The sequence below is a fragment of the Alosa pseudoharengus genome, unplaced genomic scaffold (genome assembly GCF_046254945.1).
Source record: "Alosa pseudoharengus isolate Yale_2024_CS ecotype anadromous, Long Island Sound unplaced genomic scaffold, YU_APseudo_1.1 YU_APseudo_1.1_scf_1, whole genome shotgun sequence".
NCBI classification, from domain to species: domain Eukaryota; kingdom Metazoa; phylum Chordata; class Actinopteri; order Clupeiformes; family Clupeidae; genus Alosa; species Alosa pseudoharengus.
The window spans coordinates 26888456-26909879 of NW_027468564.1; the positions used below are offsets into that span (position 1 = coordinate 26888456).

General features: G+C 39.0%; 1 protein-coding gene and 1 long non-coding RNA gene across 2 annotated transcripts; one reads left to right on the top strand and one right to left on the bottom strand.

The window, feature by feature from the left end:
* Positions 1 to 7412: 7412 nt before the first annotated feature.
* LOC143117848 (GTPase IMAP family member 9-like) lies at positions 7413 to 10300 on the bottom strand. Its single transcript, XM_076279296.1, has 3 exons — positions 10219 to 10300; positions 9433 to 9468; positions 7413 to 8329 (listed from the first exon to the last, which is right to left on the bottom strand). The coding sequence occupies exons 1-3, from the start codon at positions 10235 to 10237 to the stop codon at positions 7413 to 7415; spliced, it is 972 nt and encodes a 323-aa protein (XP_076135411.1). The 5' UTR covers positions 10238 to 10300.
* A 1083-nt stretch (positions 10301 to 11383) lies between these two features.
* Positions 11384 to 16200, top strand: LOC143124306 (uncharacterized). The gene is made up of 3 exons (XR_012987017.1): positions 11384 to 11488; positions 15755 to 15812; positions 15952 to 16200. It is a non-coding gene; the product is annotated as an uncharacterized LOC143124306 (long non-coding RNA).
* Positions 16201 to 21424: the final 5224 nt, after the last annotated feature.

The following is a 21424-nucleotide window of genomic DNA, read 5'->3' on the forward strand; positions in this document are numbered from 1 at the left end:
CCGTTCATGGGGGGCTATACAATAAATTAATTTATGTTACTGTACACCAACTGGCCTGTAGGTGGCCGGACACAGTTTTCTGTGAATATATCGAGAACCGTAGGGCCTAGGAGGACCACCTTTTTTTGTATGTTGGTCTTAAGGGGCCATGTCAACCCATCCCATTACCACTTATTTCATGTATAGCGCCACATAGTTAAAAATTAAAAAGCAAAAAATTAGGTGTTTTAATCACAATATCTCTGGCTGACATGGTCAAAACTGCACAAAATTGAAAGTGTAGGATCAGTATGACACCCTCCGAATGCATGCCAAGTTTCGTGGACTTTCGTTCATGGGGGGCCATACAATAAATTAATTTATGTGTACATTTAGTGACCGTACACCAATGACCAATGTTTTGCGTATGTTTGCCTCCAGGGGTCATGTTAACCCATTCCATGTGCACACATGTGCATAAACAGATACACACGCACACACATACATTCACAGTAATCATACGTATGACACATACTCACACAGTAGGCATATGTACGCATGTATGCACATGCACAAACACAGGCACATACGAAGGCACACACACAAGCACATGCACGCACACACACCCACCCACACACCCACAAACATATACATGTACACGCACACATGCACACAATTCAAGAATTTCTCAGAATTATAAACAGGCAAGATGGGGGTGGGGTTGTATAAAATGTATTTTACATGTGAAATCTATGAACTAATCATTTTTTGGTACTTGTTGTCTAGCAGATACCAGTGAGAATTGAGTGTGCATAATGCAATTCAGTGAGACAGTTAGAATCACATATGCCTTTCAGCGTGACTTATTTTTCTGAAAAAAATGTGTCATATTTTGTACCGCTCTGCGTACATCTAGTTTACTTTCTTTTTGGTTTGAGCTTTTTTGTCTCCACAAATGTTTCACTGCTCTTTCACTGCAGTATATTTCTAATTTAGAAATTATGTTCTGCTCTGATTTCCAGTGCAAAATGCATTTGGAAATGTATAGATGAATTGAGTGTACTTGACAATGTGGAGAGAAAATGTCCTCAGTGTAGGCTACAGGTCTGGTCTTATGTGTCATATTTTGGTCAGTACATTCTTATCCTCTAGTCTTACTTGAAAAGTATTTCTGGAAGAAAAAATCAAGCATACACTATAACCTGTTTTGCATCAGTACATTTGTGTGTAACTGATTCAAACTAAATTAGGTCATGATGGATGTGTTTGTGACACTACAAAATAGAGTTTTGATAAATAATTGTTTTGCTTTGACTAAAGTGTTTCATTTTACAAATCAACCGATGTATTCTGCTACTTGTGTTGTTGGGTCAATAGTGTGTAATGTTTTGAAAAACGGGCCCTGTTTTCAATTACTGCAGCCACAATTAAACATCATGTGCCTCAAAGGTCACAAGACACATTTGTGCTGAAGAGCGTGTCAGTGCATGCCCACAGGTCTGAGTGGGCAAAAACCTGTTCAACCAGCAGGCTACAGGGTATCCTCTGTTAACCTTTTTGTTTTATATTTTAAGCTTTCATGCCTGCTGAACAACAATAGGTAGGCCAACTTTTCCATGATGACATCCAAAATAAATAGTGAAAATGAAATCCATCAGCATGCTTTGACTGACGGAAGCATATCATCAGTCCGGTGGAACACTGGTGTACTGGCCTCACTAACTTTAGCTCATTAGTTATCCAGCAAGTTAAACATTAGGCTATAGGATACAAAGAACGTCGATACAGCTTGATCCTTTGTTCAGTTTCTCCCATTCCTTTATTAATTTTGTAAAACTGTAACACAGAAATACATCTCTTTCAGCTCATTTATGCTTTTTAGGAATATAAATCACATAGAATATGACTGACTGCAAACGTAAATAACACACTTCATCGCTACCACGCTAGCCGCCATTACGATATAAGAAACCATATCAATGAACTAAAATGGCTTATATTGCATGTCACACAGTTACCTAACACACATGTAGCAAACGAAATAATACTTACAGGCATTGCCCTCATAGGGAACCAAATTATATTTAAAGCGACTTTTTATTTATTGCTGTAAACTGGTAGCTGAATATTCACGAGACACTAAAACATCCGTGCAACTCGTACTTCTTTTCCGTGCGTGAGAGAACAGGAAGTAGGCGGAACACATTTCTGCATACCGGGAAAATGACCATTTCGCCCAGTAGATGGCGCTCTAACACAACAATTGCAGCGAAACATAGAAAAACAATAAGCTTGACGTTTATGTCTGCTAAGACCATGACAACTGGACTTTTGTTTTCGTGATATTGCTAAGTTTTAGTCAACTGATTCAGATAACACTGACGAGATGTAAAGTTTTTTTTAAAAAAAAGTTATTGTGTGCTAGTTTAATAAAATCAAGAGAGCTCTGGCCTATGTTTTTGGGGTGACAGGCTATTCACTCGGCTGTCATTGTCATTAACACAGCTGGAAACAAGTTGGTTTGCAAACAATAAAACATGCTTAGTATAGTGCTACATAACCTACTTTAGAAGATGAACTTACATTGTTGGACTTTCACTTGCCATGGTCACACAACTGTTGTCACACTACTCAAACTCCCAGCCATGCCTTAGTATGGCAGGCAGACCTGGACACTACAGCTGAAATGACTTACAGGAGATGTTGTGGAATTTTGTTTGCATTGAGTTTAAATTCCCTTCTGATTCATTAAAATGACCATGATGACTGACAAAATAAATTATTTTGATGTAGCTTTAATTACACGTCAGCATTATAGTACATAAATTCAGTATAAAAAATCAGTATAAAATGTATTCTGTACAGTTGTGTCAACGTTTTACACTGTAGCATAAAATAACATAATATTAAAGTTTCAAGTTCCAGTTAATGGCGTCATGAGGGTGGTGTTCTTGTGCAGTTTGTGTTGACCACAAGCTGAATACATGCGTTTGGGCTGAGAGTTTAAACGAGAGAAGCATAAACAAAAATGGCAGAGCAATCATGTCACTGTTTGGTGTGTAAAAATAATTTGTTGGACTGCTTACATTTGTCTGAAGTTAGCCAGAAATAAACACATCACTGTACAATAATAGTCATTGTAACAAACAACTAGATGTACCGCAGAGCGGTACAAAATATGACCGCCGCCCAGTCCAGCACATTTTTTCCACAAAAAGAAATCACGCTGAAAGGCCTATATGATTCTAACTGTCTCACTAAATTGCATTATCCACACTCAATTCTCACTGGTATCTGCTAGACAACAAGTACCAAAACATGATTAGTTCATAGATTTCACATGTAAAATTCATTTTATACAACCCCACCTCCATCTTGCCTGTTCATAATTATGAGAAATTCTTGATTGTTTGTGTTATGTTTATGTTATGTGTGTGGGTGTGTGTGTGTGTGTGTGTGTGTGTGTGTGTGTGTGTGTGTGTGTGCGTGCCTGCGTATGTGCCTGTGCATGGAAGCGTACATATGTCTACTGTGTGAGTATGTGTCATACGCAGTGCCGGCCCAAGCCTTTTGGGGGCCCTAAGCAGAATTTGATTTGGGGGCCCCCTCCCACAATGCAGTCACCTGTGCTTGGTGATAATTGACAACTTCACACTATAATGTCATATTATAAATTAATACAGTGAGGTTATGTATTAATACAGCGACTGATTATGAACTACTGTCCCCCTGGACACAGATGCATAAGGACCCTCTCCCCCTACCCTCTTTGTGCAAATGTGGGTACAAACGGGTGTGTGTGTGTGGGGGGGGGGGGGGGGTTAGATGTGATTTCCTGTATTCTGGTGCATTTTTGGGATGGTCAGCTGGAGAAGGGCAGTACCTAAATTTGTTCAGATTCATAGCCTTTTGCTTTTTGACTTATTGGTAGTGAATTCACACAACTACTTGGGGTTCAGGGTCCCTTGACCTCTTGGGCTCGGTAGGCTCATTCAGTAATCCATCCTTGCTCACATGCCAAAAATGTTTTGGGGCTCCAATCTAGACTTCTGGCCCCATGTGCTTGGTAAACCAATGTATTAATATAGTTGTTATTTACACCAACCCTGTCACCTTTTAATCTTAGAGGGTACTAAAATCACAGATTTATTTGAAACATTCATATTCAAAGTGAAGCACTAAGGGTGGTTTACTGAAGTTGAATTGACAAATAACAAAATACAACAGCATTTGTATTTGTTGTAAACAAGTACATCAGTTTTTCAACTACAAAATAAAAACAAAATAGACAAACATTAATAATCAAAAATAAAATGTCCCAAAAAATAGATAATTATTCCTACTTCGTTCCTGGTTTTTAGGCATCTGCAACTCTGCAGTGGACAAATCTGCAATGATTAAATAAATACATAAATAAATAAAACGATGTTAAATGTGTCGTGTCATATTAACAGGCTATGTAACCATTTGCCATCAAGAAAACCTCACCTTCTGGTAGGTAGAGTTAGGTAGAGGTAGAGATGTGCTCCAAAGGACTTCAACAGTGTCTCTGAAAAAAAAAAAATATATTGCATAAGTGCATAGTTGATCGAGCAGAATGAGTTTATTTTGCTATCATTACTTACACTCAAATAACAAGCAATTCCACATGTAACAATTCATATTCTATTGGCAAATGAGGCATACTCAAAAGAGTATACTTAATTGCAGTATGGTGAACGCTTAACATGGTGATCTACTGCAGCCTAAATATTAGGGTAGCACCGCTACATCACTTGCCACTATCTTAATCAAATGTAAATTTATTTTCATCACAGAAGTCTCCCCACCCAACATGGTATATTTTCTCAAACACTACCATCTCTCTCCAAAGATCTTAGAGCAGAGCGGACGTACTGTTCCATCTTTGCCTATGAAGCTGGAACGTTACCGATGCCCAGAGTCGCGCTAGTCAGTGGGTTGGGTTGGGACTGGGAGCCTGGGCTTAGTCTGTTGTTGCTATCAGACTTACCACTATGTCACATATTATAGAGCAGTAATAAACTATCAACACTTTCAGGTGCGAAATCAGAAACAATCCCTCTGTGGTAAATTTGCCTTCAGCTACGTTTTCATGTAGCTACTGTAGTGCTAATGTCCACTTCAGTCAGCTAGCTAACTTTAATTTACGACATAATAAGCCCACCTAGAGCTAGGGTACATGCTTGATTGAACATCCAAAACAATCCCAATATCCTTGACATCTGAAATACATCTAGATAAATATATATTAATGGGAGACATTTCTCTGTTGATGGCGGAGATTTAGCTCTGGTGATGGCTTATATTAGATCATGACAGCTAGCTAGCTACCTCAAGCACAAAACATACTGTAAATAATCATGCAAAACATACCTGTATCTTGCTCGTTTTTCTCCTCCTCTGTCATTTTCTTCGTTCTGTTTTCGGCACCAGAGGGATACGTCCTTTTTTGTGACTTGTCTGAACATTACCGTCTCTTCCGATTGTTGAACTTGATGCAGTGTCTGCACGAATTGTATATGCACCCGAGGTGTCTACTTTATGCGCGTGACTCAAAGGCTGGCAGACACAGTAGCAGTAGGCAGGCATATTAATCATGAAATCATAATTTTCTTGATTTGAATGATAATTGTTTCATTTATTCATTCATTGATGTCACTTGTTTACGTTATTTATTATGTAAAAAAAAAAAAAGAAACTCGATTGGGGGTCCCCTGGTGGCCAGGAGGCCCCAAGCAGCCGCTTAGTTCGCTTATGCCTCGGGCCGGCCCTGGTCATACGTATGATTACTGTGAATGTGTGTGTGTGTGTGTGTATCTGTTTGTGCACATGTGTGCACATGAACTGGGTTAACATGACCCCTGGAGGCAAATATACGGAAAAATGGTCATCCTAGGTCCTACAGTTCTCAAGATATTCACAGAGAACTGTGTCTGGCCTACCCTCCTTTCGGGGGGTCCAGTCCAGCGGGGGGGCTACAGATCAAAACGAAAAATGACAGTTCCATGCTATCCATGTGGGGGTACATGCCCATCAAGTTTTGTGTACCCCGGTCTTTCAGTGTCCCGGGAATCCTTGTTGGTGTACGTCAGTAAATGTACACATAAATTGTTTTATTGTAAGGCCCCCCATGAACGAAAGTACACAAAACTTGGCATGCATTCGGAGGGTGTCATAGTGATCCTACACTTTCAATTTCGTGCAGTTTTGACCATGTCAGCCAGAGCTATTGTGATGAAAACACCTAATTTTTTGCTTTTTAATTTTTAACTAGGTGGCGCTATACATGAAATAAGTGGTAATGGGATGGGTTGACATGGCCCCTTGAGATCAACATACAAAAAAAAGGTGGACCTCCTAGGCTCTACGGTTCTCGAGATATTCACAGAAAACTGTCTCCGGCCACCTACAGGCCAGTTGGTGTATAGTAACATAAATTAATTGATTGTGTGGCCCCCCATGAACGGAATTCCACGAAACTTGGCGTGCATTCAGAGGGTGTCATAATGATCCTACACTTCCAATTTCGTGCAGTTTTGACTATGTTAGGTCACAGATACCTGCGATTACAACACCTCATTTTTACTTTTTTGTGTTTAACTAGGTGGCGCTATACATGAAATGAGTGGTTATGGATTGGGTTGACATGGCCCCTTGAGATCAACATACAAAAAAAAAATGGTCCTCCTAAACCTTACGGTTCTCGAGATATTCACAGAAAACTGTGTCTGCCCTACCCTCCTTTCGGGGGGTGCAGTCCAGCGGGGGGGCTACAGATCAAAACGAAAAACGATGGTTCCATGCTATCCATATGGGGTTACATGCCCACCAAGTTTCGTCTACCCCGGTCTTTCAGTGTCCCGGGAATCATTGACAGAAATTTGGACATGCGAAAAAAAAAAAAAAAAAAAAAAATCTGACTAAACCTATATGACCGCCGCTTCGCTGCGCGGCGGTCATAATAATATCTGGTGTGATTTATCAGTTGTCTGTCAGCCTGTCATCCTGTTAAATTACATCAGCTATTATAACAAACAAGGCGTTGCCCATAGCCTCATATTTCAAGTTTCATTATACCTGCTCTTCAATGCTTCTTTGTTGTCTATGCGTATTGATAAATGAGATGGTAATGTCCTTCTGGAAGAATCAATCAATCCACATTGATGACATATTTTTTGGATTATGTGAAAATATGGCCAGAATTGAACACATGCTGGACAACCTTTTTTTAAAGATGGTGGAAACCAATTGGGTATATTTGGATTATTTGGCTGAATTAGTTAGCTGAGCATCAGCACTGAAAAGAACAAATACCTCCATGCTCATATACATGTGAATCCAGCTAAAGTAAAACAAATTAATATTCTATAAAGTTAGAATTATCCCAGGAGCTTGGTAAAGCTCTGATCACTTCAAAACCTTCTAAAAAATGCCGTTATTGATGCTATTGTTGCTGTTATTACTCCTGCCGCTGCTCCAGCTGTTCCTGCTGCAGTTCCTGCTCCTGCGGCTCCTGCTACAGTTCCTGCTCCTGTGGCTCCTGCGGCTACTGCGACCCCTGCTCCTGCGGCTCTTGCGGCTACTGCGGCCCCTAATGCCCCTGCTGCCCCAAATGCTCCTAAACCTACTACCGCTGATCCGGCAGTTGCTGCTGCTACTGCTACAGTACCAGCCACCCCCCCAACAACTACAGCAGCTGTTTTCAATCTGGCCCGGACTGTTAAAATTCTCTGAGTCTTTTCATAAATCTCACTTCTGTAATGTCCTCCTCCATTCTCCTCCACCATGGCTTCTATCTTGGTCAGGAGCTCATTGATCTGAGTCCTGTCTTTACTCTTATTGTTGAGGACGTGGTATCTACCCCCACATTGTTCAATAATAGATGAGAAACCAGAACTTCTTTGCAGAAACCCGTCCACTGACTCTCCCTCCAGCACATCTCCATGAGTGAAGAGCACAATGGTGTACCGAGAAACTTCTTCACCAAAGTTCTCCTGTATCCACTTCACTGAAGATTTCTCCTCCTCTGTGAATCTTGCATCCAGTCTGATCACCAGCAGAAAGGCATGGGGCCCAGGAAGAGACAACTGAACACACTTCTCTATCTCACTTTTCAGCTCATCTAGCGTCTTTTCTGTGTCAAACAATCCTGGTGTATCAATCAATGTAATTTGTCTCCCGACTACTTCAGCATGTTGCTTATTACAAGTTTCAGTCACAGATTCAGATGAAAAACACTGTTTAAATATGTCACTCCCCAGGATGGTGTTTCCTGAGGCACTCTTTCCAGTCCCGGTTTTCCCCAGCAGTACAAACGTCAGATGAGACACTATAGAGAAACATTCAGAGATAACTGATAAAAAACATTTTAATATTATATTATTATATTTATTCAATGCATGGTAGAACATGCTATATTGTACTGTTACAATGGGATATTCAATTAATCATATGAAATTATTTTTTCAGAGGTGCATTTTCATTTGTGCATAGCAAAATATCCAGTGTTTAAAAGTGTGAATTTCGTTGAGTGAAATTTTAAGTGTTAATCAACAACAATGGCCAGTGAGTTGCTTCTGGAAATTTTGGGTAAATGCAACAATCTTGTTCTACTGTTTATTTTTTTCTCTTAACTGTTAATTGTGGCTTTTCAAAATGTGTGCAAGGTAGAACAATGAATGAGCAAAATGACGGTGATTTTCAGAGTATGCTCAAGAGAAGCACATTCACATTCACAATACAGGAGGTTTTTGGAATGTAAACATTGTCTTTTCTGGGCTCAATGTGAAATTGATTACTTCCTCAATTAACATTGACCTACTCACTTGAAGGTGTCAATGTAAGGCATTGTGCATTGTTTGTCTGTATATCTGTGGATTTGGATTCCAGTGTAAACTATAAGCTTATAATATTGACATTGCCAAATACAAATATAATAACAACTCAGCTATCATGCGATCATTGGGGCAAGCCATCGCAAACTTCACAGGGATGGTGGCAAAGTGCTACACTAGTGTGCAAGGTTTATTGAAAACATTGAAAACAATTGTCGAAAGCAGAGTGGACCACAAAGGCCAGTGTGTGCAGCGTTTTAGTGTTGAATTCATTAAAATGTTTGAAGTTGAATAGAACACGGGAAATTGGTTTGCATGCACTGTAATTAAAACTTCCTTACACTGGTATTTTTGCTGAGTAATTACTGACCTAACTGGCTGAACTGTTAATGAGGATCAGCTGGTTTAGTAAATGGTTGGAACAAACATTTTGGCATTTTGACTTACATTTTGAGCCTAGGATGTCCACCACATCTCCTACACTATTACTGCTAGTTAGCATCATCTGCATCAAAGGTCCTTGGCCTGTTACTCTTCATGAATCAATAAGTTATTTTATGAATATCAAATGATTTGAATTCAAAAACAAAATACTCACTTTCAGGAGGTATAGACTTGCTATTTCTTCTTCTTCCTAAAAGAAAAAGATCAACATACTGTAGTGAATTTCATATAGAACAAATACAGATTGTAGTGAAAAATATCAATTTAAAACACATTTTTTGATACCTATAATGTGTTTTATTTGGCAGGAAAATATCACACACACACACACACACACACACACACACACACAGTGTAATGACTTCATTAAAGAATTATGTTCTGTTGACCAGCAGAGAAAATGCCTTTAATTATGCACTAAATGCAAACACCCTTAACACACACACAGACACACACACACACACACACTGCGTGTATTTTGCAAGGTGAAAATCAGCAGTCTGAAGCAAACCATATGGGCATACTTGCAGCTGCCCTGGACTGGTGTGGATCTACAGTACCCTCCACCACTGTTTTTCTATGGAGTTTAGATCTGGGGACTGAGATGGCAATGGCCGAAGCTTGATTTTGTATTCAGTAAACCATATTTGTTTTGATATGGACGTTTGTTTTGGTTCATTGACCTGATGAATGATCCAATAAAAAAAAAAGATCTCACATGAATCATTCAATGTAACTTTGTAATTTAAAGCAACACTAACTTGTTCGAGCCTCAAGAACACTTTTAAAGCAGATATAGAACTTTGTTGAATAAGGTGTTTGGTGCATGGCCACAAAGCTAGGGAGTTTTTCCTCACCCCTGTTACCCATGGGCCTTCTTTTCTTTTCTTTGATTGTCTAACATTCTGTAAAGCGCCATGAGACGTGTAAAATTAAAAACCTGAATGTTCTAACTCCATTGTGATTTCGGTAGTATATCATTTATTCACTCATGCAGGTGTGCTACATGTGGCTGAAAGGCAAAACATCTATGAACATTGAATTGTTACTACAAGTAAAGATACAAAACAGGAGCAGCCATGTGTCTTGTGTTTGTCATGTCATGCTCTGTCACTTTTCAGACGTTTTTATTCATGTAATCATTAAGATAGTATTATTAGAACCGTACTTACATGAATGCAGTTGCAATTGTCCAGACCAAATTGCATTAATGATGAGATTCTCCCAGTAACAACGTGCAGGGATAAGGTGTGTCGTGTTCAATCCAGAAGACTGTACTGAATGTACGGTTTGTATGCATCAAAATGGCCGTGCCACAATTTGTAATATGATGACTTAAAGGTTGTATAAGCGATTGCGGGTGACGTCACTTCTGTTGGGTGTTTGAAGCGAGATCCCAAACAAACCGAGCTAGCTCGCCCCTCCCTCCTGTGCTTTGTCCATCATAAAAAAACGATCCTGAACACAGACAGATAGAGGGAGTGCTGTAACATTGGCACAAGCACACTGAGGGACACATTAGTGTTTTTGCAGGCTGTGTCTTAACAGGAGAAAATGTACAAATGTCACACCTGCAATACACACCTCACACCTACAATACACTTCATCTGTGTTTGTAACATGTTTATAGGTAGACTGACAACAGACTCCATGCCATGGGGGACCTTTTAAGTTACAAACTGCTAGTAGTTTTACATCCCCTAGTTATATTGTCCCACAGGTTCAAAGTCTTCTTCATAACACTTTCAAGTTTCCGGATGCACGTACTGCACGTAGACCTCTTCTCTGACCTGGACACCAGCATGAAAACTGGTACTTAAAAATAAAGTTAAAAGGAAATGAAAAATAAATGTTATGTCAAAAATGCACTCACAGCATGTGTTCCAGTTCCGTTGAGTGAACTATATTGAAAGAGAATGTGAGATTCATATGCAGGAAATGCTACACTTTGAACATGAAAAACACCTTTGCACTGCATATAGTGCACATTACTGCAGGAAATGCAATAATATTTTCAACAAAAATCAGGTGTACGGCTCAGAGCCATATAAAAAGAGAGTTGCGACACTCCCATAGACTTCCATAGGAAACAATGGCGGCACTTTTTCCACGCTACTTCCGCTTTATGCTGAGCTCAACAGTTCCAAACTTTGACATTCACGGCTGTAGCCCCATTCACTTCCATTGCTTTCTGCCTGATATTGTCAGTGGTAAGTAGACGAATGTACGACGTTTTTTTTAATTGTCATATGCATTTCCTATACCAACTGCACTAGTAGATACTGGTATTGTTCTTTGAGGATTTTGTGCTGCTTGTTTAACTGATATTTATAGCTTAAATGTTGACCGAAATTTTAAAGCCAAAAGTTAGCCTGCAAACCTTGATGTGGAGAGAGGCTAGCTTAAAGATAATGTTCCTACGTCAATAATGAATTTCAGACAAAATACATTTGGTTAGCCTATTGTAGTAGGGCAACTTTAGATGATAGGTTGGTTGTCAACAGATTTTTATTATGTTTATAATGCTATATTTTTCAAACCTGATTGCGTTAGCTTACTAGCTTACGTTAGCTAGTCAGCTCATTCACATACATAGTGTTAACATTAGACATGCTATGAGGGGGAACTCGAAAGCTGTTCTCATATTAAATGCTACATTGATAAAATACATTCCATACAGCATGGTAACTCTATATTCAGATGTGCTGGTTATCAATGGGTTTGTGATTAACACTCTTCAGGTGAAAAATGGAGGAAATTAATGTGATTATTGTCTTTAAACCTGATATAGACTAGCTTGCTAGATGGCGAGTTTTATGGCGTTATGAACTGAACCGTGGGCTGAACATGACATGATATAGGCTAGTGTCCACGACTCGTGAACGAGGGGATTTCAATTATGAATTTCAGGGGAAGCAGTAGGAGCAAAACCTAGACTATTATAAGCTATTGTTGTTGTTACTGGTGCATGGCTCTTGTGTCCCTTGCCAGCCCAGTCCTGTGCCACTACTGTTCACTGTTCCAAACGGGACAGTGGCACAACCAGTAGGCGAGTGTGGCACGAGCGTGGTCGTGGGACAGTAGGTATAGCGTCTGTATAGTAGCCTAGGAGTTTTTGCTCCAACTGATGATCGGTTTCAGTTCATTTAGTTTTCAGTAATTGGGTGATTCTCATGAAGCTGTGGTTAACATGTCCAGGTTCTATTTTCCGAAAACAATATTTTATTAATAGTAACTATGATATTTTCTACAAAGACAGTAAAGAATACTATAGGGACAGATGTGTTTTACTATCATTATAACACTATTTCATAGCAATTTGACCAAAAATCACAGTGAATTCTCATTACCGAAATGTGTCCGGATCCATTATTCTATTGTTTGCTTTAATTTCATGAAAAATCCTTTTTACATAAATTGAAGAATATTATGCAAAGTTGTGTAAAAATGTCTATATTTATGGTTAATATTTATATTTATGATATTTTGCAAAAGGAAAGGTTACATTTATTGTAAAAATATTGTGTCCACACTAAATGTTCCTCATTACCGTAATGCGACTTGCCTGCCTATAACAAGTACACTGTTCCATTAAATTAACAAGCAGACCCATGATGCATCACTTGGGACAAAAGGTTTAAAATGGAATCAAGTTCAGTTGTTCTCTCTTCTCTCACATCATGATATTTGTGTAAATGTCATAGAATCTTTATTCTGTTACACTGTTGATTATCATTACCGATGTGCTGCGATACTCAATGCTTTTAAAAATATTTGAAATTATATTTTATGATGATAAAGACAATATAAGACTTTAATATTTTGTAAAGGTTAAGGTTACATAGCTTGCTAGCATTTTGTGTTATTTGCCAACTTAGTCAAGGACATCTCATTACCGTTACTCCAATTTCTCATTACCGCGCATTTTAAAGGGTAATAATGGTAATAAGAATCTGAGTTGCGGTAATGATGCGGTGATGATCTTGATAGAAGATGACCAGTTCCCTCTACTAGTCAGGTTCACCTAACATCTAGTGTTCTCTCCATTAACTTTTTTCTCAGCCCGTTGTTAAAAGGCGTTAAAACAGTTGATGTGATACCGCTTTGTGATTCCGCTTTGTCCTCCCCAGATGATGATTTTTTCTATCTCTTGTCAATCAGTAATGTCATGTTTTCTTTTTATTTATTTTAACTACCATTGGTTTTCACCATGGCAATGGAGGTAATTATGAGGGCACCATAATGGGTCGTCAAATTGGTTGTTGGAGGTACAGTAAAAGGTGCAGGATGGCAATCAGATACCTCCCATCTGAGCCTATGTGGCCCTACTGAGCCTATGTGGGCACTCAGATACCTTCCATCTGAGCCTATGTGGGTGACATGACCAATGTACCTGTGGCTATGTGTCCGTCGGCTCCATGTACCCGTAGGCCAAGTTTAATGATAAAATGGATAACAAGGATATAACATAGCAAATGTACCGGTGTATCTATTAGGAGAGGGAAACTAGTGGAAGAAAAGTTGTATATTGATGGTGAGGTGATTCCGTCTATTGTGAAAAACATGACGAATTTAGGGAGGTGGTACAATGTTGTTGGGCAAGAGCAGAAAAGAAGAAAAGAGTTTGGTCTTGGTACCAGTTGGAAAGTGTGGGTTACTGTAAGTCTACAGCACAGGAGAAGAGACAAATGGTAACCAGTTTGTTTTGAGAACAAGAGGAGCAAACTAGACGTTCAACAGCAATGCCTCAAGCAAAACAAGGAAAATGGATGAACTGACATGATGTGGAGAAGAAGATCAACTGAGAGAGCTAGGGCCATGGACGCCACTGCAATTGGAGAGACATATGGATCAGGGATGTGACTGCTTTGAGACCAGACATGACATTTCTTTTCGGAGAGTAAGCACATTGTCTACTTTATTGCGCTAACTATTCTCTTTTGATGATGTGATGGATAAAGCCTTTGAAAGTTAAAGTATGCAAAACTGATATCAGAGGTAAGGGAAGGTGGCTGACAAGCACACACAGTGAAGATAGGTGTTTGAGGCTTTGTAAGTCGACAACACTTCTGTTAGATTTTAGTATTCAAATATGGTCACTGAAAGGAGCTGAAAAAGGAAGTCAGTGGCCATGACTGAGGCCCTCATAGCAACCTGAATTGACTCTGAGATGTGTTAAATGTTGCTGCTGTGTTTCCAGAGTGGTAGTTGCTGGTGCCCACTCTAGGGCTTTAGGTTTGTCTGGTTATGTTGCTGATTGGATCATAAACAGCCACAGCAATAAACAGGAATGGCCAAAGAATTTGTTGGTATTTGTTGGTAGAGAACCAATCAGGAGTGTGGAGGAGGGTGAATCTGGGAAGCCAGACACCACTGTTGAGCATTCTGGAGGTGTCATGGATTCTAATTCAACAAAACACAGACGAAGGAAGGTATCTGCTTGTAAGCCCAGTGAAATGCTCTCGAAAGCTACTCTTTTGGTGATGTTTTTTGCCCACAAAGGTTGCTTTGTTGGTGAATTTTTGGATGGTAAAAGTGCTTGGTTGTTGACTGGCCACTCTGGTAAATCCCCTTCCTGTGACACTAGCAATTTAACACCTCTCCTGTGTGTATCTGAAATTCATTTGGTAAAATGAAATCATTCTCATTACCGTAACATAAATTCTCATCCTCCGTAACAGACTTTTCATTACCGTAATGCATAAAAATGCATAGATATTGTAAAGATGTTATTTCTCAGAGACAGACATTTCTTAATTTTGTTATAATATGTTCCTTAACTGTGCCCTACAAGTGGGTTTTGTATAAAATATATCTATAACAAAGAGATTATTTGAAAAATTGAACTCTACAATACACATTGTATTTCGGTAATAAGAGTTAATTCATTTAAAATGGAATTTAAAATATATAAATTATACATTTTGATGTGCAGTACTGTTCATTTAATGTACTTATTTGTGTAAATGAAAAAAAAAATCGAAAATAGTTTTCTTACTAATGGTCTCCGTTTGTCATTTACCATATCGGTAATAAAATTATTCTGGATCTTGCTACCATAACATTGAAATAAAGTTATATTAAAATGTTTTACTATAATACTTTTATCAGAAAATAAAAGTTCACATTCTATTCAGTCACTTAAATTAAAAAAATCAATCAAATGAGGTAGATAATATTTTGATGTCAGTTTGACAGGCTTCGTGAGATTCACCCAATTGTACATTTCGTGTTGGTGTTCTTGGTGTAATTTTGATTGCTTTATCTGCCAAGTAATTTGTCAAATACATAGCAAAGTTTGCATGGAAGAGACTGACGTGACAAGAGGGCATTGCCTTTCATTAGGTCAGTGATCTTTGTAAGTAGGACAAATGTCTTTTTTTGGATAACTGAAAAGTGTAGTCAGGTTAATAGGGCATAGATTACTCTGAAAGTAATCCCCAACAAAATCATTATTCATGTTGTTATTGTTATAGTTTTTGTGTGGACTTGTGGCACCCCCAACCAGCCTTGCAAATGGTTAGCTGTGTATGGGTATGTAAAACTCTTGCTGGAGATGGCCTCTTGCTTAGGTTTCTGCTACTTACTTAATGTGTTGTCCCAAGTATACACTGAGTGTTACCTGCTTTGTTCTCTCCCTCCATTCTCCACTGTGCCTGTTCTGCTTATCCAGGACCAAGGATGCAGAGGACAAAAAGGGTGTGCGATATATGACTGGAATGGTCAGATAAGATCATTTTTTATGTTTGAGGTCCACACAATGGGGCCCTTACACAAATGGAGTTGTGTTGATCCAGCATCTTCCACACCTCCCATAACACTCCCGACTCCAGCCAAATGTTGCATCCTCCTTACCATGTCCCTCTTATAGGTGTACAGAGTACAGGGCTACCCATCCCTTCCACATTGTGTCTTTTGTGTAGTTCACACAATTGTTGTTCAAACTTTGAAAACTGAAATCTTTTTATTTTTTGGAAACCTAAATGAGTGTCAGACCTTCTTTTTATGTTGCAGTGTCACCATACCTCCCTCCCAGTCTTTTTTGCATTTGTTCCTGTTCTTGTTTTAAACACACATTGAAAACTTAATAAAAATTCTATTGAAAACCTAACATCAGTCATCCTTTTCATGCTGTAGTCTCACCAGCCGGCTGAAATACACTGTAAACCCCAACAGGTATTAAAATATTTAATGAAACTGATTACCTCAAAATATGTAGCTATGTTTAAAAATATTTTAAGTAATTTCTACTTAAAATTAGACTTTTTTTTAACGCTCAAAATCTTTAAGGACAAGGATAAAATTAAAAAGAATAATGTGAGAAATAGATATTTTAAGTTATTGTTACATTAGTCAGACAAGCTCTTAAGACTCCAAATCTTTGAGAAAATGAACAACATTAAAACAAATAATTTCAACAAACAAACATTTTAAGTAATTACTACTCTAAACTAGAAGTTATTCACACTCATTTTTTTAGGAAGTTGATAAACTGAAACATAATAATTTGACAAACAAACATTTTAAGTAATCGCTACTTAAATTGTTGATAAGTTCAATGAACCTGATCATTTTGAAACCATTGTTAAAACTAACAAAATTGACACTGGAAATGGAGTTGATTTTTTTAAGTTATCACTCCTAATAATATATTCATGTTATCACCATGACTCATTCAGTTTCTCAAACCTAAACATTGTCACTTCAGTCTCTTATATTTTTAAGTCGACTTCACTCTATTGAAACACATTTTTTGACTGTTTAGGTTTACTATTTACCTCAAAATCAAAAATATTTTATTTGTATGATTCAAATAAAAAACTACTCAGAAGACAATTTCAATGCAAATTCCATTTATTTAAGAATTCCATTAGAATTCTAACAGAACAACATCCCCAGCAATGCGGTTAATACAGAACATCAAAGAAATAACAAACTTTTACCACTTCAACAAAGGTAATAATACTCAAATAACAAAATAATAGGCCAACATAAATAAAAGCGAAAAAGCTCCATTGCTTGCTTGAGTATTAACATGCTGGCAATATCAACCATGAGATTTGGAAAACAGAATGCTTATTCATCCATCATCAGCAATTTATTTTTAAGGCTAAGCAGCAGTCTAGGAGGTAACCGCTTCAGGTCTTCCAAACCCATTATAATTTTTTGAATGAAATTAAATGTGTAGGACAATTGCTTTGGATAATCGAGATGAAGTGCATAAATTAAGCCAAACAGCCAAATTATGTCTCTGTCAACTCTGCTATATCACACACAACAATATCTCCGTCAAGAAATATAGAATGGATAGCAGGACCAAACTTCACAAGGGAGTCTGTATCACCCGAGACAGTGAGAATAGCTACAGCTGCATCTGAGAAGTCTGGCAGGTCAATTTCTTCTGCCTGAAGAACATGACAGTAATTAGTTAATGAGTAGAGTAGTCAATGAAAAACACTACGTGTGTATTTAATATAATATGAAATACCAGTGAATGAAAAGTTAATGTAAAATTCTCAAATATGACATTCTTGGTGAATTACTGTAGTATGATTTAATTGCTATTCTGGTGGCTAGGAAGACGGTTGTGGTTGTTGTCTTTTGGCTGCAAGGTAGTATCAGAGAGGGCTGAATAGAAATAGAGATATATAGAGAAGACAAAGTAAAAAGAAAAAAGAGGAAAGAGTGAAAGATTTAATCAAAAACTTACATTCCAGGTCTTAAAAAATACATCTTCCCACAGGAAGATGGGAAGGGCCTGCAGAGTAATTTTCCTTCTGCTGTTGACATTGACGTCTTCCTAGAAAGACAGAGGGATTTTGGCCAAAGTGGAAGACAGAAATCAGCAGAATATTAATCCTATGCATATATTAAATAAGACTATAGTACAGGTGACATGTAAATACAAGATTAACTCCTTCACGCTCCTGATATGCAACCTCCTGCTCTGTCTTTCTATGAAATCGTGAGAGATGAATGTTCAGTGCATTAATAGACTGGAATGAGCAAATGCATGAGTGGTGTATGCATGGTAATGGGCTGACCCTTGAAAACTGACTGTGATTTAACTAACTAATTGTACCGCAGAGCGGTACAAAATATGACCGCCGCCCAGTCCAGCACATTTTTTCCACAAAAATAAATCATCTTGCCTGTTCATAATTCTGAGAAATTCTTGAATTGTGTGCATGTGTGCGTGTACACGTTTATGTTTATGTGTGTGGGTGTGTGTGTGTGTGTGTGTGTGCGTGCGTGCTTGTGTGTTTGCCTGCGTATGTGTGTTTGTGCATGTGCATGCATGCGTACATATGTCTACTGTGTGAGTATGTGTCATACGTATGATTACTGTGAATGTATGTGTGTGCGTGTGTATCTGTTTATGCACATGTGTGCACATGGAATGGGTTAACATGACCCCTGGAGGCAAACATACGGAAAAAACTGGTCATCCTAGGCCCTCCGGTTCTCAAGATATTCACAGAAAACTGTGTCTGCCCTACCCTCCTTTCGGGGGGTCCAGTACAGCGGGGGGGCTACAGATCAAAACGAAAAACGACGGTTCCATGCTATACATGTGGGGTTACATGCCCACCAAGTTTCGTGTACCCCGGTCTTTCAGTGTCCCGGGAATCCTTGTTGGTGTACGGTCACTAAATGTACACATAAATTATTTTATTGTAAGGCCCTCCATGAACGCAAGTTCACAAAACTTGGCATGCATTCGGAGGGTGTCATAATGATCCTACACTTTCAATTTCGTGCAGTTTTGACCATGTCAGCCAGAGATATTGTGATGAAAACACCTATTTTTTTTAGAGATGCACCGATATGGAATTTTAGGGCCGATAACGATAACCGATATTTATTGGTTTGTTGTGGCCGATACCGATACGATAACCGATAATATTACTCTTGAAAAAAAATTGTGAAAAGTGATTTGGGGAAAACATTTAATAAGCATAATTTTATTGCAGTAATTTTACCTACCACCAAATGATGGACAGAACTCCATCTCCAGAATAGTCCTCAATAGTAGCCTACAGCAGTCAACATAACAGTAGCCTAGCCCTACAGTATGTGTGGCTCCTTTAAGTGAACCTGACGTCAGTGAATTGCGAGTGAGTGGCTAGAGAGTATGAATCGTTTTCATTTAGGACTAAACACTAATAAACGGCTCAGCTGGGAATAAGCTACAGTATAGCGACCAAATCAGAGTTTGTGAGGGAAACTTAGGTTTAGTTTCAACTGCGGGTAACTGAATAAAGCTGCAACTCCTCAGACTGTATCTTATGTTCGTCTACTCTGTTGCGCACAACCTGCTGCAGCAGAAATGAAAGGGGTTAGCTCCGAAGGTTTTAATAACTTATTATGATGACCTGTCTGGAACTGAAGCAGGAATGGTTAGCATATTTCTAGGTAATAATACAAAATCCAAGCTAAAGTAATGCAAATAGAATACTAAAACACAACTTAGAAGTAGGCCTACTTATGTACTCGTCCCACTAACGAGTTTGTTTATTTGTTTCCCCGACCAGCGCGGTAAAGTGCAAACACATCAGCACAAGACGACTCTAGATAGGGCTGAGCTCCGCTCTGGTAAGGTTAAATGGCGGATAATTCACGAGAGGATTTTGAGATGCACAGATTCCCAAATGAACGCAATATCCACAGAGTGGTGAAATACATTTACAACGCTGACATCATATTGAGGAAAAAGTATAGCCAACCAAGCTCAAGTAGCTCAGTGTAGCCAGACGGACCTTACGTAGACCTAAATTAGGACTTTAAAAAATATCGGCGCAAATTATCGGCCATAATTCTGTTATCGGACCGATAATAATATTTTAATTTTTTCACTTATCGGCCAATAATATATCGGCCGCCGATATATCGTGCATCCCTAGTTATTTGTAAGTGTTTTTACTTCGCCCTCCTATAGCCTGGACTGCGCGACCGCAGCCCTTTACTTTCACTTCCCGCCCCCTTCCCCACTTCATAGTCAGCATAGACGGTAGCCTAATAACGTGGGATGCTGCATAGTACTAATATTTTAAATGAGTGACCACGATAGTAGTCTTTTTTGCTGGGCCCAGCGAAGGCTGACAATGTGTAATATTCCGCTGGTTGGTGCACACGCAAGTGTTCAGATTAATTGTCTATCCGTCTTTCACAACAATTTTCTTGGAGCAGATCTTCCACAACTTCGGTAGCCTGGTCAGTATGTCTCTCTTAGGCCGTATAGCCTATATAATATATATATTTTTTTTAATGTAGAATCAGGGCTGCCAACTTTTCAAAAAACCTTGGAGTGAGATTTGGTGGGGCCAACCAAAATTTTGCTGTGGAAATTTTTGTTTGGTTCATTCAGCATTATACCATACAGTAAAAAAAACGTACATCAGTGGTTCTCAGGTGTAGGGACCAGGCATGGACGGATTATGAACTTTCGGGCCCCTGGGCCCACATGTATTAAGGGCTCCCCACTAATTGTCGCATATGTGGAAGGGGGGTTTGGGGGTCTTCCCTCAGAATTTTTAATTTGTTTGATGTGATTTCCTGTATTCTGGTGCATTTTGGTAGCTTAGAAATCTAGACACACCCTAGCGGCAGCAAATTACATTTGCTTCCAGGGCTAGTCTAGCAACTCTCCGTTGGCTTGTGAGCTTGAAAAATTAAACTTCTATCAGGCCAATCAAATCGTCTATAGAGTCGTTAGGGGGGCATAACATAATGATTAATGGCAGAGTTGCAACAGTTTGGCTTGAATTCCCAGCTACTTCAAAACAAAGAAGATGGATATTGCTGTTGGCCAACAGTGTGACACGAGTTAAGGTTGTTTTGAGATGGCAAAGTTTGAACTAGCCAACTAGCTCCGCTGGTGGGAAAACGCATGGGACTCAGTGCAGTCCTATTGCGTGCAGAGGGAATTTGAAAGACAACCGATTATCCCGCCCCTCGGACTGAGCACTGCGAACGGTGAGTGCCCAGACCCTACATTTTAATGTGGGTCTGGCTCGTCAGGCTAGCATTTTGGGGATGGCCAATACTAAATTCAATCAGATTCATAGCCTACATCCTGATGTGTTGATATTGAGGCAATGATTCCATGCAAAGGCTTGGGCTTCAGGGCCCCCTGACACCTTGGG

Excerpts from the sequence above, each read along its gene's own strand:
- LOC143117848 (XM_076279296.1), bottom strand. Across the intron at positions 8,330-9,432 it reads CAAGTCTATACCTCCTGAAA|TGTCTCATCTGACGTTTGTA; the intron begins GTGAGTATTTTG and ends GTTTCTCTATAG.